The following is a 14640-nucleotide window of genomic DNA, read 5'->3' as shown; positions in this document are numbered from 1 at the left end:
GATGGCAGAAAGAAGTTGACGTTCTAAATTTGTTACTTAAAGGTGGATGAGGGTGTACTCTTTGGTCCTGCTAACTCCAGTGGTTGAACCAGTTGACCTTCTCTTGTACCACGACCCTTTTAAACAGTAACTTTCTTATTACTGCAAATGATAAATGTGACTTTATAGTCGGCAATTTCAGCAACTAATATTTGGGTGAGAGAATGACAGTAGGTGTGAGCTACTAAGCTCAAAGATCACATAGTGGACCTGCATTATGTGGCTGGACCCTTACACCAGCAGCACTTGTCTTCAATTCAACATCAAAACCAGAAAATGCTGGAAAACCCCAGCAGGTCAGACAGCATGTGTGGAGAGAGAATAGAGCCGACGAGGGGAATTTTCCTGTCCCACCTGCCAGGGGAATCAAAGCGGATGTGGGGGGGGGAAGGGGGAACAAAACCATATAAAAGTCCATTGACCTCGGGTGGGATTTCCTGCTTTTGGGGCCACCGTTTCAAGTCTGGATAACCCTTCATTAGAGCTAAAGGCACAGAGGATAGGATGAGATTTATATTGTGAGGGTGAGGGCGTGTGTGAGTGACAAAGATATTATAGACAAAAAGACTAAGGGGATGTAAATGGTGGTAGTAAAGGCCGAGAATGGTGCTAATAGCGTCCCTTAGGAGATGGGAATGTGCAAATGGCAGAACAAAGGTGCAGAGGGTCAAAGGTCAAATTGAAACATGTGACAGATAACCCCAGTGGGGTGGGGGGGGGAGGTACAAAATGGAAAGCGAGACTTTTAAGAAGTGGACAAATGAAAATATGGAAGAAATGGAAATGAAGAATAATGATGAGAGTAATAAAAAGAAATGAAACAAATTAAAATAAATGGGAATGGGGCGAAGGTGGAGGAGAGAGTTTGTGCTCTGAAGTTGTTGAACTCAATGTTCAGAACGGAAGGCTGTAAAGTGCCCAGTTGGAAGATGAATTGCTTTGGGCTTCACTGGAACATTGCAGAAGGCCAGGGACGGGGACATGTGGACAGGAGAGCACGGTGGGGCGTTGAATTGGCAAGCGACAGGATGGCCTGGGGTCCTGCTTGCGGACGGACCGGAGGTGACCGGCGAAGTGGTCACCCAGTCTGCGCTTGGTCCCTCCGATGTAGAGTAGGCTGCAGTGGGAGCAGCCGATGCAATAGATCAGATTGAAGGAGGTGCACGTGTAGCGCTGAGAGCGGTGTTGGGACCCTGCGATGGTGAGCAGCGGGGGGGGGGCAAAGGGGAAGGTGCTGCACCTTCTGCGGTGGCATGGGGAGGTGCTGTAGGGGGGAGGTGTCGTTGGCGATGGAGGAGAGGCGTCCTGTCTATAACTGCTGCGTCGCACAGTTCTGGTGCAAGCTGGGGCTTGATTGATGACATGCCAGCCAGTGTCACTTCCCTCTTGAAAGGCATTTCCAACCTTTCAAGTGTATCATCCAGTAATGTGTCCAAATGGGGATGATTGGGGATGATCACGTGTAACCAGTACAACAGGACCTTTGAGTGCACAGCTGGTTGCTGCAGAGTGCATGTGCGTGCTGTGTCTAGTTTGATGCAGAACTGTGAGTCACCCCCCCCCCCCGGCACAGTCCAATGTATCATTCACAAGAACCAATCCCACTCTTCAGCTCCGAAGGAATTTCCGAGAAAATACACTTCCAGCTCCGATTCATACTCGAAAAGCTCAGGAGCACCGAACGATGCAGAAAGCTGCTGGCTTGCTTCGGTGTCTGACCTGCCTTGCACTTAACTGTGTGAGTAACAGTCGTTGCCAGTGATGTCTTTGTCGGAGCAATGTGTACAAGCGGGTTAGATGTTACTTCTGTCTGGCAGGTTTGTTGCATGCAAGACCTCCATCTACTGGGCAAAGCGCGCTGTGAAATTCTCAGAGCTGCTTGCACCATTCTTGCTGCAATATTATCAGGACCAGCTGAATGCCCCTAGTGAAAAGAAATGTATCATCTGTTTCTTCCCCCCCCAGCCCCCTAAAGTGGCAGCGACTGAAGTGTAGCTCGTAACGCACCGGGGCTTCTGCCCATGTTTCCTTGAGTGTGTTTTAAAGTGCTGTTCCTCCCCACAGACAGGCCTTATGAGGAGAGGGAGAGGGGAGAGAGAGGGGAGACAGTGACAGCACCAGAACCATGACATCGGCCACGGATTTTGACAATGTGGAGATTCAGCAGCAGTACAGCCACATCAACGCCCGCTGGGAACTCTCGGATGAAAGTGAACTCGACAATGACAACAGCTCGGCGAGGTTGTTTGAGCGTTCCAGAATCAAAGCTCTTGCAGGTAAAGCACCCGAACTCTTTTGCGTGTAATTGCCAGGCTATTAATGCTCAGGCTCCCAGCTACTCCTTCTCAACTAAGAAGGAGAAATAAATCCCATTTCCCGCCGGCGTATAAAACGATGTGCCTTCAGTCCTTTTAAGAAGTGAAATTCGAATTAAATTGAATTTAAATTTAATTTAATTTCTGAGAAAGGAAAAGAATGTCTTGCAGTTGTGGAGGTCACATTAAAGTACATCTTGAAGGATGGCACTAACATCTGTGGTTTATTTCTGACAGGAAGTTTCTGCAGGTAACAAACTGCAAATGTACCTGGCATTTAGGGGGTGGCACAGTGGTTAGCACTGCTGCCTCACAGTGCCAGGGACCCGGGCTCGATTCCCGGCTGGGGTTACTGTCTGGCTGGAGTTTGCAAGTTCTGCTGTATCTGCATGGATTTCCTCCAGGCGCTACAGTTTCTGCCCATAGTCCAAAGACATGTGGGTTAGGTGCATCGGTCATGCTAAATTGCCCCGTAGTGTCAGGGGACTAGTTAGGATAAATGTATGGGGATGGGGCCTGGGTGGGATTGTGGTTGGTGCAGACTCGACGGGCCAAATAGCCTCCTTCTGCACTGTAGGATTGTGAAGCTATTAATTTTCTAACCTGTCCTTTCTTTCCGTCTGTTTCTGTAATTGTGATTGAAGATAGCCTCATTATCTCACCGCCTGGAATATGGCTCCCTAGTTATTATCAAAACAACTCTGATATGTAAACTTTACACTCTTTGAAAAATATCAGCATATTTAAAATGTTTCCCAGAGATGAGGGGTGAAATTTTTCTGCCCCCACCACCATGGTAATTGTAGTGGGGGGGACAGGACTGTGCAAAGATGTGTTGACCTTGGACAGGATTTTCCAGTCTTGGGGTGAGCGAGGCCGGAAAATCCCGCCTGAGGGGTTTAGACCGATACTCGCTTGAGTTTAGGTGAATGAGGGGAGGTCTAATTGATTTGATTTGGTTTTTGATTTGATTTATTATTGTCACCTGTATTAACATGCAGCGAAAAGCATTGTTTCTTGCACGATATGCAGACAAAGCATACTGTTCATAGAGAAGGAAAAGAGAGTGCAGAATGTAGTGTTACAATCATAGCTAGGGTTGCAGAGAAAGATCAACTTAATGCGAGGTAGGTCCATTCAAAAGTCTGACAGCAGCAGGGAAGAAGCTGTTCTTGAGTTGGTTGGTAAGTGACCTCAGACTTTCTCCTAGAAAAAGGTGGAAGAGGATGTCCGGGGTGCGTGGATTCCTTGATTATGCTGGCTGCTTTTCCGAGGCAGCGGGAAGTGTAGACAGATTCAATGGGTGGGAGGTTGGTTTGATTGATGAAGTGGGCTTCGTTCACGACCTTTTGTAGCTCCTTGCGATCTCGAGCAGAGCAGGAGCCCATACCAAGCTGAGATACAACCAGAAAGAATGCTCCCTATGGTGCATCTATAGAAGTTGGTGAGAGTCATAGCTGACATGCCAAATTTCTTTAATCTTCTGAGAAAGTAGAGGTGCTGGTGGACTTTCTCTTGACATGGTGGGACCAGGATAGATTGTTGGTGATCTGGACACCTAAAAACTTGAAGCTCTTAATCATTTCTACTTCATCCCCGTTGGTGTATACAGGGGCATGTTCTCCTTTACGCTTCCTGAAGTCAATGACTTCAGGGCATACAAGATGCTAACGGGGATTGACAGGGTAGACTTAGAGAGGATGCTTCCTCTTATGGGGCAATCTAGAACAGAGAGGCTATCGTTTTAGGATAAGAGGTAGCAGACTTGGAGGGCTGTTCCTGTGCTATATTGTTTTTTGTTCTTTGTTCAGCGATGAGAAGAAACTACTTCTCTGAAGGGGTGGTGAATCTGCGGAATTCATTCCCCCAGAGTGCGGTGGATGCCGGGACAGAGAGTAAATGTAGGCAGGAGGGGGACAGATTTTTAATTAGTAACAGGTTGAAGGGTCATGGAGAACGGGCAGGAAAGTAGAGGCGGGGCCGAGGTGGGAAGAGCCACGATTGCGTTGAGTGGCGGAGAAGTCTCGAGGGGCTGAATGGCCTACTCCTCCTCCTAGTTCTTGTGTCCCAATGTCTTGAAGTAAGTGCTCTCCTCTCAAAGGATAGATTTAATCAGACAGGTGGATAATCTGGTTTGGAGGGGGCGTAAGTCCGTGTACAGCAGCAGTATGGCCGAGCACTCATGCAACCTGTTTGCCCACATCGCACTGTGTATATGGATTTTTTAAAAGGCGCTTCCCACCCCCCCACCGCCCCCCCCCCCCCCTCCCCGAGACGCCAAACTGCTTGGCAAAGCTCAGTGGTGTTCATGCTTGCACCAGAACGACAAACATGCAGCCAAAGTATTCAAAAGTTCCAGTGCTGGGAGATCACTTTGTCACTGTGTCCATCTGTCACTTAAAGGAAAAGCAGGAAAGCAAACCATTGATTCCCTGCCGCGTTTCTGACCTGAGACAGCCTGGCTTCTTCCCAAGCACCGCGGCCAAGCAGTTGTCAATATAGAAAAATGCCCAACAGCGATTAGTTTCTAATGGACCCCGGGATCTGCCATTAATGTCACTTTCCACAGGGATTATCCGACAATTCGCTTTGAAGGGAAAGACTGGGTAAGCTGTCGGGTTCGATTCCGGCCTTGGGTCACTGTCTATATGGAGTTTGCACATTCTCCCCATGTCTGCATGGGTTTCCTCCGGGTGCCCCGATTTCAATCCATCCCTCAAATCAGCAAATCCATGCCCAATCCATCATGTAAACCAGCTTCCCATCCATTGACTCTGCCTACACTTCCCGCTGCCTCGGAAAAGCAGCCAGCATAAATAAGGACCCCACACACCCCGGACATTCTCTCTTCCACCGTCTTCTATAGAGAAACAGATACAAAAGTTTGAAGGCACATACCAACCAACCCGAGTACAGCTTCTTCCCTGCTGCTGTCAGACTTTTGAATGGACCTACCTCACATTAAGTTGATCATTCTCTACACTCGAGCTATGACTGTAATACTACATTCTACACTCTCTCCTCTCCTTCTCTATGAATGGTATGCTCTGTCTGTATAGTGTGCAAGAAACAATACTTTTCACTGACGTTAATACATGTGACAATAATAAATCAAATTTAAAAAAAATTCCTCCCACAGCCCGAAAGATGTGCTGGTTAGGTTGATTGGCCATGATAAATTGCCCTTTAGTTTCAGGAGGGTTAGCAGTATAAATACATGGGCTTACGGAGGAGATAGGGCCTGAATAGGATTGTGGTCGGTGCAGACTCGATGGGTAAAATAGCCTCTTTCTGCGCTGTAGGGATTCTCTATCCAGATGCCAGACAAACCTTTGGGTCATCAGCTTATTGTTTTAAACATCAGGTGAGGCAAATGGCTTTTATTTTGATTTGATTTGATTTATTATTGTCATGTGTATTACTATACAGTGCTATATGGTTTCTTGCACCCCATGCAAATGAAGCATACCATTCACAGAGAAGGAAAGGAGAGAGTGCAGAATGTAGTGTTACAGTCATAGCTAGGGTGTAGAGAAAGATCTACTTCATGTGAAGTAGGTTCATTTGAAAGTCTGATGGCAGCAGGGAAGAAGCTGTTTTTAAGTAGGTTGGTACATGACCTCAGACTTTTGCATCTTTTTCCCAAGGGAAGAGGGTAGAAAGCACATGTTCAGGATGCGTGGGGATCCTTAATTATGCTAGTTGCTTTTCCGAGACAGCAGGAAATGTGGACAGTGTCGATGGATGAGAGGCTGATTTGAGTGATGGACTGGGCTTCGATCTTGCAGTTTTGGACAGAGCAGGAGCCATACCAAGCTGTGATACAGCCAAAAAGAATGCTTTTTATGGTGCATCTATAGACGTTGGTGAGAGTCGTAGCTGACATGCCAAATTTCTTTAATCTTCTGAGAAAGTAGAGGTGCTGGTGGACTTTCTCAACTAAAGCATTGGCATGGAGTGACCAGGGTAGGTTGTTGATGATCTGGACACCTAAAAACTTGAAGCTCTCGGGCATTTCTACTTTGCCCCCATTGATGTAGACAGGGCCATGTCCTCCATGCTTCCTAAAGTTGATGACAATCTCCTTCGTTTTGTTGACATTGAGGAAGAGATTATTGTTGTTGCACCAGTTCACCAGATTCTCTATCTCTTTCCTGTACTGTGTCACCCAGCAAAAAAATAGCATTTCAAATACTTAAACCTCCCTGTCAGTGTGCAAGCTCGAAAATTGAATTTTTGTAATAACTCGTTCCAGAAACTGAATTTCATTTGAACTCTCTCCAATACTGTCCAGTATAGTGATGATGTATCTTCAAGGTTATCATCAAAGCAAAGCTTGAAAGATTTATTTTCACGCTAAATTCAGTTGTCAAGTCTTGTTATGGACTTGGGTACTTTATTGTGTGACATAGGCATCTGGCAAAGACCTGATACTCGGCAAGGTTATTTTTCACAAGTTGTCTCCTCTCCCTAAAAAGTTGCATCTTCTCTACGATGCAAGTGCTCTCTACTACTTCACCCAGGTGGTCACTGTATGCATGAACCTCAGCAGTGGATTGTTAAGGTCACTATTCAAGAGCAGGAAACATTGGTCAGGACTCTCCAATCTCTGATCTGCATCAAAAACCTCTGACCCTTGCCCGCAGCTGGGATTCTCCAAACCCTCTGCAGTGAATGGAGCTTTGGCTGAGTGCCAAATTCCTCGCTTTCACTGGCAACGAGGATGAACGAGATTGGAGAATCACTGGTCATCATATCACAGCTCCGTCCAATGCTTAAGGTGCACACTTGAAGCAGTGGTGGTTATTGGATGCTATGACCAGTTTCCCTCCTCCCCAGAGCCACTGAGGCTAATTGTCACATCCCAACTATTGTCTTAGCTGATGATAAGTAGCAGTGTAAGATAGCGATTGAGTCTGGCTGTTTCTTAGTCTATGGCCAGGTTCGCCAGCCGTTCACGCCCCACTGCCAGTGAGGACGGAGAATCTGGTACTCAGCCAAATCTCCATTCACTGCAGCGGGATCGGAGAATCCCAAACCCCGGATGAGGTCAGAGAATCCGGTCCTATCTCTCTGTACTATCCTCTGACTTAATATATATCCAAGCTGAATTTCTTCCACATCTTTTCACATCCACTTGGTGCTTTTTTTCTACACTTTCTTTTGCACATTCTCCTAAAGGTAGGGGTAATTTGACTACAATTTCTAGCTGGAACAAGTGTTGAGCAACTTAAGACAACTCACGATAAATCAGGTTTTTGTGGAGTCAGGAGGAGACAGCCAGCTATTCTGTTTTGTTTTTAAAATAATGATAGGAATGAGGGAAAAGCACAGGTAAGGGCAGGAGATGTACAGTCACCATCCTTTATAGAATCACATTACAGTTCAGGACAGTATAATCAAGTTAAAGAGTTAGTGGCATTCCTGCACAAAATGCAACACCGGAACAAGTCTTCAATTATTAATAGTTTCTTGGTCATTCTGAATGAAGAACAAAGAACAGTACAGCACAGGAAGAGGCCCTTCAGCCCACCTAGCCTGCGCTGATCCTATCCAGACCAACCACCTGTATCTCTCTATCCCCCACCTGTTCATGTGTCTATCCAAATAAGTCTTAAATGTCGCTATCGTAACTGCCTCAACTTCCTCACTTGGCAGTGCATTCCAGGCCCCCATCATCCTCGATGTAATAAAACTCTTCCTCCACATCTCCACTGAACCTTTCCCCCCTTACCTTGAACTTGTGCCCCCTTGTAGTTGTCATTTCTGCCCCTGGGAAAAAGCTTCCACCTGTTTATCTATACCTCTCCTAATTTTATAAACTTCTATCAGGTCGCCCCTCAGCCTCTGTCTTTCCAGGGAGAACAATCCCAGTTTATTCAATCTCTCCTGGTCCTGAGTATCATTGAAAAAGGGTACAAGCTGTCGAAGTATTTCCTCTTGCACCCATCAGGACAGGTACGAAGATGTCAAATCTAAAAGGAAGCGACGATTTACGCTGCATTAATAAAAGGTGCTGGTTGGTTAATAAATCAACTCTTGTCAAGACATTGCCTTGGAATAAATAGGGAGAACCTTACTTCCTTTAGCAAGTTAGTTAACTCCCCAGTGAAGCACTGATCAAATTGCGCACGGTTGCAGGATCATAGCACATCATCCATAAGAAAAACATGCAATTATGTATCTCCTGTCATGACATTCCAAAGTGTTTTACATTCTTGTTAACGCCACTTTGAGATTTTTTTAAATCTAAAGCCCGTGCGCTGGCCACAAAAGGTACTGTACTGCCCTCAGACTGGCTTCTGATGGATTTTTACAACAATCCAGTAATTACATGATTATTATTATTTTCACCAGATGAAGGAGCAGTGCTGCAAAAGCTCGTGCCACCAAATAAACCTGTTGGACATTAATCTGGTGACTTCTTACTGTGCCCACCCCAATCCAACGCTGGCATCTCCACATCATGATTATTATTGATAGTCCAGAGTTAGTAATTCATTGGATGTTAAATTTCTCCCCACCCGCTGTCCTGGTGGGATTTGAATTCATTCTCCCAGCATTAGTCTCTAGATTATCAGTCCAGCAACCACTGTGCTACCTTCCCCTAGTGTCCTGTCCATCTGTGTTGAAGGACTCCGCTCAGCCGATCAAGAAATGGTGAAATTGACTCAAAAATAAGAGAGTCATTTGAATTTCACAAGCGAATGTCAGATCAAGCCCAAGATGGGTGCGATGCCTTATCTTGTCAGCTTGGACCTTGTGTTTTGAGTTGATTCAATTTGATTTATTATTGTCACGTGTATTGGGACACGGTGAAAAGTATTGTTTCTTACGTGCTACACAGACAAAGCATACCGTTCATAGAATACATAAAAGAGAAGGAAAAGAGAGGGTTGTAATAGCTAGGATGTAAAGAAAGAACAACCTAGTCACTGAATCTCTACAACGCAGAAGGAGGCCATTTGGCCCATTGAGTCCGCACCGACCACAATCCCACCCAGTCTCTATTCTGATTACCCTGCTAATCCCCCTGACACTAAGGGGCAATTTAGCATGGCCCATCAACCTAACCTGCATATCTTTGGACTGTGGGAGGAAACTGGAGCATTCAAAGGAAACTCTCACAGACATGGGGAGAATATACAAACTCCACACAGACAGGCCGGGAATCGAACCCGGATCCTTGGCACTGTGAGACAGCAGTGCTAATCACTGTGCCACCGTGCTGTCCATACAGCATCTGGAAATGTTTCAACCCGGTTTCGAGCTGGGAACCTTTTGAGTGTGAAGTGAATATGATAGCCACTACACTATACATACCTCGCGATATTGTGTAAGGTTGATGGTCCATTGAGAAGTTTGGTAGCAGGGAAGAAGCTATTCCTTCTTGTCTCTCTTGTGGGCACCTTGAATTGGATTCAATTTGAACTCGGTTTCTGAAGCAGGCAAGGAATGGATTTGGACTTGCCCCATCCAATCTGAGCATTGATTTTGTAACTTCAAGGCATTTTATTTGGAATTAACTCCCTTTTTGCAAAGTAGCACTTTCCTGGGTACTTTGAAAGTGAAACTGTTTGCCAAAAAATGTTTTGAAGGAGTAAAACTTTTTCTAAAAAAACACAGCAATGGAAGGAGGATTGGAGGCATAGACTATTTTGTAAATGGGAAAATGCTTAGGAAATCAGAAACATAAAGGGATTTGGGAGTCCTTGTTCAAGATTCTTTTAAGGTTAGTGTGCAGATTCAGTCGACAGTTAGGAAGGCAAATGCAATGTTAGCATTCATGTCAAGAGGTCTAGAATGCAACAGCAGGGATGTACTTCTGCATTTGTGTAAGGCTCTGGTCAGACCCCATTTGGGGTATTGTGAACAGTTTTGGGCCCTGGATCTAAGGAAGATGTACTGGCCTTGGAAAAGGTCCAAAGGAGGTTCATAAGAATGATCCCTGGAATGAAGAACTTGTCGTATGAGGAACGGTTGAGGACTCTAGGTCTGTATTCATTGGAGTTTTGAAGGATGAGGGGAGATTTTATTGAAACTTACAGGATACTGCGAGGCCTGGATAGGGTGGATGTGGAGAGGATGTTTCCACTAGTAGGAAAAAAAAAGAACTGGAGGGCGCAACCTCAGGCTAAAGGGACGATCCTTTAAAGCAGGAGGCATTTCTTCAGCCAGAGAGTGGTGTATCTGCAGAACTCTTTGCCGCAGAGGCTGTGGAAGTCAGATCATTGAGTGTCTTTAAGGCAGAGATGGATAAGTTCTTGATTAATAAGGGGATCAGGGATTATGGGGAAAAGGCAGGAGAATGCGGATGAGAAAAATATCAGCCATGAATGGCGGAGCAGACTCGATGGGCCGAGTGGCCTAATTCTGCACCTAGGTCTTATTGCTAACTGCGATCAGATTGTTTGGACTGACACGTTTCCTTCCAATTGCTTTGACCATGGATTGACTTAAAGTGTGACCTCCTCTGCACAACAATTTAGCTGTTGGCATCTGAGTGGAATTGAAGTGCTCCTTCACAGTGGCAGCTGTTTAATCTCAGTATCGGTTCTGTCCAGTTATATCAATAACATGTTGATTCAGAATTGCTCGAACCTTGTGACACTTTAACCAGAGTAACCCGAGACTCAGATGCCACTAGAACCATAGAATCCATACAGAGCAGAAGGAGGCCATTCGACCCACCAAGGCTGCACCGACAACAATCCCACCCACGCCTTAATCGTGTAACCCCCCATTTTTACCCTGCTGGTCCCCCTGATGCTAAGGGACGATTTAGCTTATCCAATCAACCTAACCCACACATCTAATCGGCCAATATATTTCCAAGTCAGGATTATTGTGGGGCTTTCTCACATATACATTCCAATTCATTAGAATTCCTATAGTGCAAAAGTGGCTATTCAACCCATCAAGTCTGCACCAACTCTCTGACAGAGTATCTCACCCAGGCCCTCTCCCCTGCCCTATCCCCGTTAACCCCACATTTACCATGGCTAATCCCATCTAACCTACACATCTTGGGACACTACGGGGCACTTTTACTATAGCCAATCCACCCAAATTCCACATCTTTGGAGTGTGGGAGGAAACCGGAGCGCCCGGAAGAAATGCACGTAGACAAGGAGAGAACATGCAAACTCTATACAGACAGTGACTCGAGGCCAGAATCGAACCTGGGTCTCTGGTGCATGAGGCAGCAGTGCCACAATGCAGGCCTTACTGTTTCAGAACTCTGTAGCAAACATCAATGAAAGCCTTTCCCTCCTTTGAGCAAAACTAAATTCTTATCGCCAGAAATTATTATCCAATTTTGTCCATTTAGCTCCGTTTCCAGAACTGACACTTGCAATAAATGACTCCAAATAGACCATTGTGTAAATGACAGCAGAGTAACGACAAGCGATATTGATTTCCCTTTCATCTTAAGGATTGGAGAACCAGGGTGCAGAAATAGAATTTAAGTTAAATACTGTCTCAAATTGATATGGTGGCACAGTGGTTAGCACTGCTGCCTCACAGCCCCAGGGACCTGGGTTCAGTTCCTGACTTGGGTCTGTGTGGAGCTTGTACATTTTCCCCACATCTGTGTGGGTTTCCTCCAGGTGCTCCAGTTTCCTCCCACAGTCTGAAAGATGCCCTGGTTAGGGGCTTCGGCCATGCTAATCTCTCTTTCAGCGTACCCGAACAGGTGCTGGAGTGTGGCGACTAAGGGATTTTCATAGTAACTTCATTGCAGTGTTAATGTAAGCCTACTTGTGACACTAATAAATAAACTTGATAAAAATCATTAAAACTCTACCCTGTAGGTGCAATGTAAAATGGGTTCAGGTAGTCACTTTCCAGTACTTTCTGTACATGGGACTGCAGTACAAAACTGTCTGTAATTTAGTATTATTGGAAATTTGCTTCAGAGGAAGGCTGATGTGAGAAGGAGAGAAAGATAGCATACTGCAGCAGTGAGAGATCTGAGACATGGTGGGATGAATTCTGGAAGGAACCTTGCATTGAACATAAAGATGTGAAGTAACTCCTCAGAGGCAGTGTCACCACATTCCCTTTATTTACAAACTCAATCCTGCTCCTAAGCGTGCTTCAGGTACAAAGTCAGAATGCGGAGTGTCAGTAGCCTGTTTTCCTCCTACGCTCCAAAGATGTGCAGGTTAGGTGGATTGGCCATGCTGAATTGACCCTAGTGTCGGGGGATTAGCAGGGTAGATGCGTGGCTTTACGGGGCTTAGGTGGGATTGTGGCCAGTGCAGACCCAATGGGCCGAATGGCCTCCTTCTGTACTTTAGTGGTTCTAGGATTCTAAGTTATCAAGTTTTGAGGATGTATTCTTCATTGCCTGCAAGCCTACCAAATCATCAACGAAGGATGTGTTACCAAAAAGCCATCGCCTGGTGTTTCTCCTCACACATGCTGAGTGACCCATTTCTTTCAACATTTTCTGATTTTATTTGCGATTACCAACATTTGTAGCTTCTTTTCCTTTAAGTCAGAATATTGTGGAATCATCGAGATTCATAAAATAATACAGTGCAGAAGAGGCCCTTTGGCCCACTGAGCTTGTACCAACACATTAGAAACACCTGAAGTCCCACCTAATCCCATCCGCCAGCACATAGCCCGTTGCCCTGAATGTTATGGTGTCCCAAGTGCTCATCCAGGTACTTTTTAAAGGATGTGAGGCATCCCGCCCCCTCCACCCTCCCAGGCAGCGCATTCCAGACCCTCTCCACCCTCTGGGTGAAAAAGTTTTTCCTCACGTCCCCCCTAAACCTCCTGCCCCTCACCTTGAACCCGTATCCCCCTCGTGACTGACCCTTCAGCTATGGGGAATAGTTGCTCCTTATCCAATATTATTGACAGAAATGGGAATGAGAAAGGAATGCAGGCTGAAGAAAGTAATAATTTTATTCTCAATTAATTCTCTCTGTTTCACAAGATTTTCCTCATGTGCCCCCCGATCCTTCTGCCCCTTGGCTTGTATGGGGTTCACTCCGAGTTCCCACCTGCCCTGAGCCTGCAGGGGTTTTACACTGGGGTGGGCAAGGCCTCAGATGGATTACCAATCCTTGCCCCAATTGAGTCTTCAAATAGACTGGGTGTGGGGGAAGCCCAAAAATAATTGAGCGTGGGCCTCAGACGGCGAGGGTGGGAGGGGAGTTGCCTCCATCAGAAACCCCCCTATAACTTTGCCATCTGCTGATCTCTTTACCCATTAGGTCCAACCTCTCTCCTCCCGCTGCCCCCCCCCCCACCATCCAGCCACTTTCCATTCCCTCCCCCATCCAGCAACCCTCCCCCCCCCAACACCCCCCTTCCACCCCCCATAGGCCATCCCTGCTGTCTCTGGTCTGGGACCCTGAAAACTCACTTTGCCGTTCAGTCACTGGACTTGGCTCAATCATCTTCCTGAACTTCCTCTTCCATCCACTGCAGTTCCTGTCACTGCAGGGACAAGAGGGCTGTCAGCCCTTCAGATTGGCTGGTGTTCCAATCCAGCGTGTTACAACATCTTCATTCCAGTTGCAATCACACGATAAGACAAGACTGCAACCTCCTCTGCCTTTTGGAGTGTGTTGATCATAGCATCAAGTTTTAGTTTACTTATTAGTGTCACAAGTAGGCTTACATTAACACTTCAATGCAGTTACTGTGAAAATCCCTTAGTCGCCACACTCCAGCACCTGTTTGGGTACATTGAGGGAGAATTTAGCACCTAACCAGCATGTCTTTTAGACTGTGGGAGGAAACCCACGCAGACACGGGGAGAACGTGCAGACTCCACACAGACAGTCACCCAAGCCGGGAATTGAACCCAGACCCCTGGCACTGACGCAGCACTGCTAACCACTGTGCCCCCCATGCCACCCCACTTCCTCCACAGTGGCGGCGGTGTGTACCATTTGCAAGTTGCACTACAGCAACTCATCAAGGCTCTCCGACAGAATCTTTGAAGTTATTTTAAGTTTATTTATTTGTGCCACAAGTGAGCTTACATTAACACCGCAATGAAGTTACTGTGAAAATCCCCTGGTCGCCACACTCCAGCGCCTGTTCAGGTACACCGAAGGAGTATATGCTTATATATGCTTAACCAGCATATCTTTCGGACTGTGGGAGGAATCCTGAGCAAGAAACCCAAGGCCGGAATCAAACTCCACACAGACAGTGACCCAAGCCGGGAATTGAACACGAGACCCTGGCACTGTGAGGCAGCAGTGCACAGCCATTGTGCCACCCAGTATATCCATTCCATGAATCTTTTACAATC

At 46.2% G+C, this 14640-nt stretch overlaps 1 protein-coding gene across 3 annotated transcripts in view; it reads left to right on the top strand.

Moving 5' to 3' along the window:
* LOC145352778 (spectrin beta chain, non-erythrocytic 1-like) overlaps nucleotides 1-14640 on the top strand; it is a 225802-nt gene that overhangs the window by 38823 nt on the left and 172339 nt on the right. The window contains exons 1-2 of one of the 3 annotated variants that reach the window (XM_080203088.1): nucleotides 1658-1777; nucleotides 2104-2315. In XM_080203088.1, coding sequence (XP_080059214.1) covers nucleotides 2165-2315 — 151 coding nt within the window. In that variant the 5' untranslated portion in view covers nucleotides 1658-1777; nucleotides 2104-2164. Of the gene's footprint in view, nucleotides 1-1657; nucleotides 1778-2103; nucleotides 2316-14640 lie in introns of those variants that run through there. The other 2 variants (XM_080203089.1, XM_080203087.1) reach the window with 2 other exon arrangements.

The sequence above is a fragment of the Carcharhinus amblyrhynchos genome, chromosome 14 (assembly GCF_965287045.1).
Source record: "Carcharhinus amblyrhynchos chromosome 14, sCarAmb.v2.hapA, whole genome shotgun sequence".
Lineage (NCBI taxonomy): Eukaryota > Metazoa > Chordata > Chondrichthyes > Carcharhiniformes > Carcharhinidae > Carcharhinus > Carcharhinus amblyrhynchos.
The sequence above is the reverse complement of the archived record's forward strand: the minus strand, read 5'-3'. Positions and strand labels throughout refer to the sequence as shown.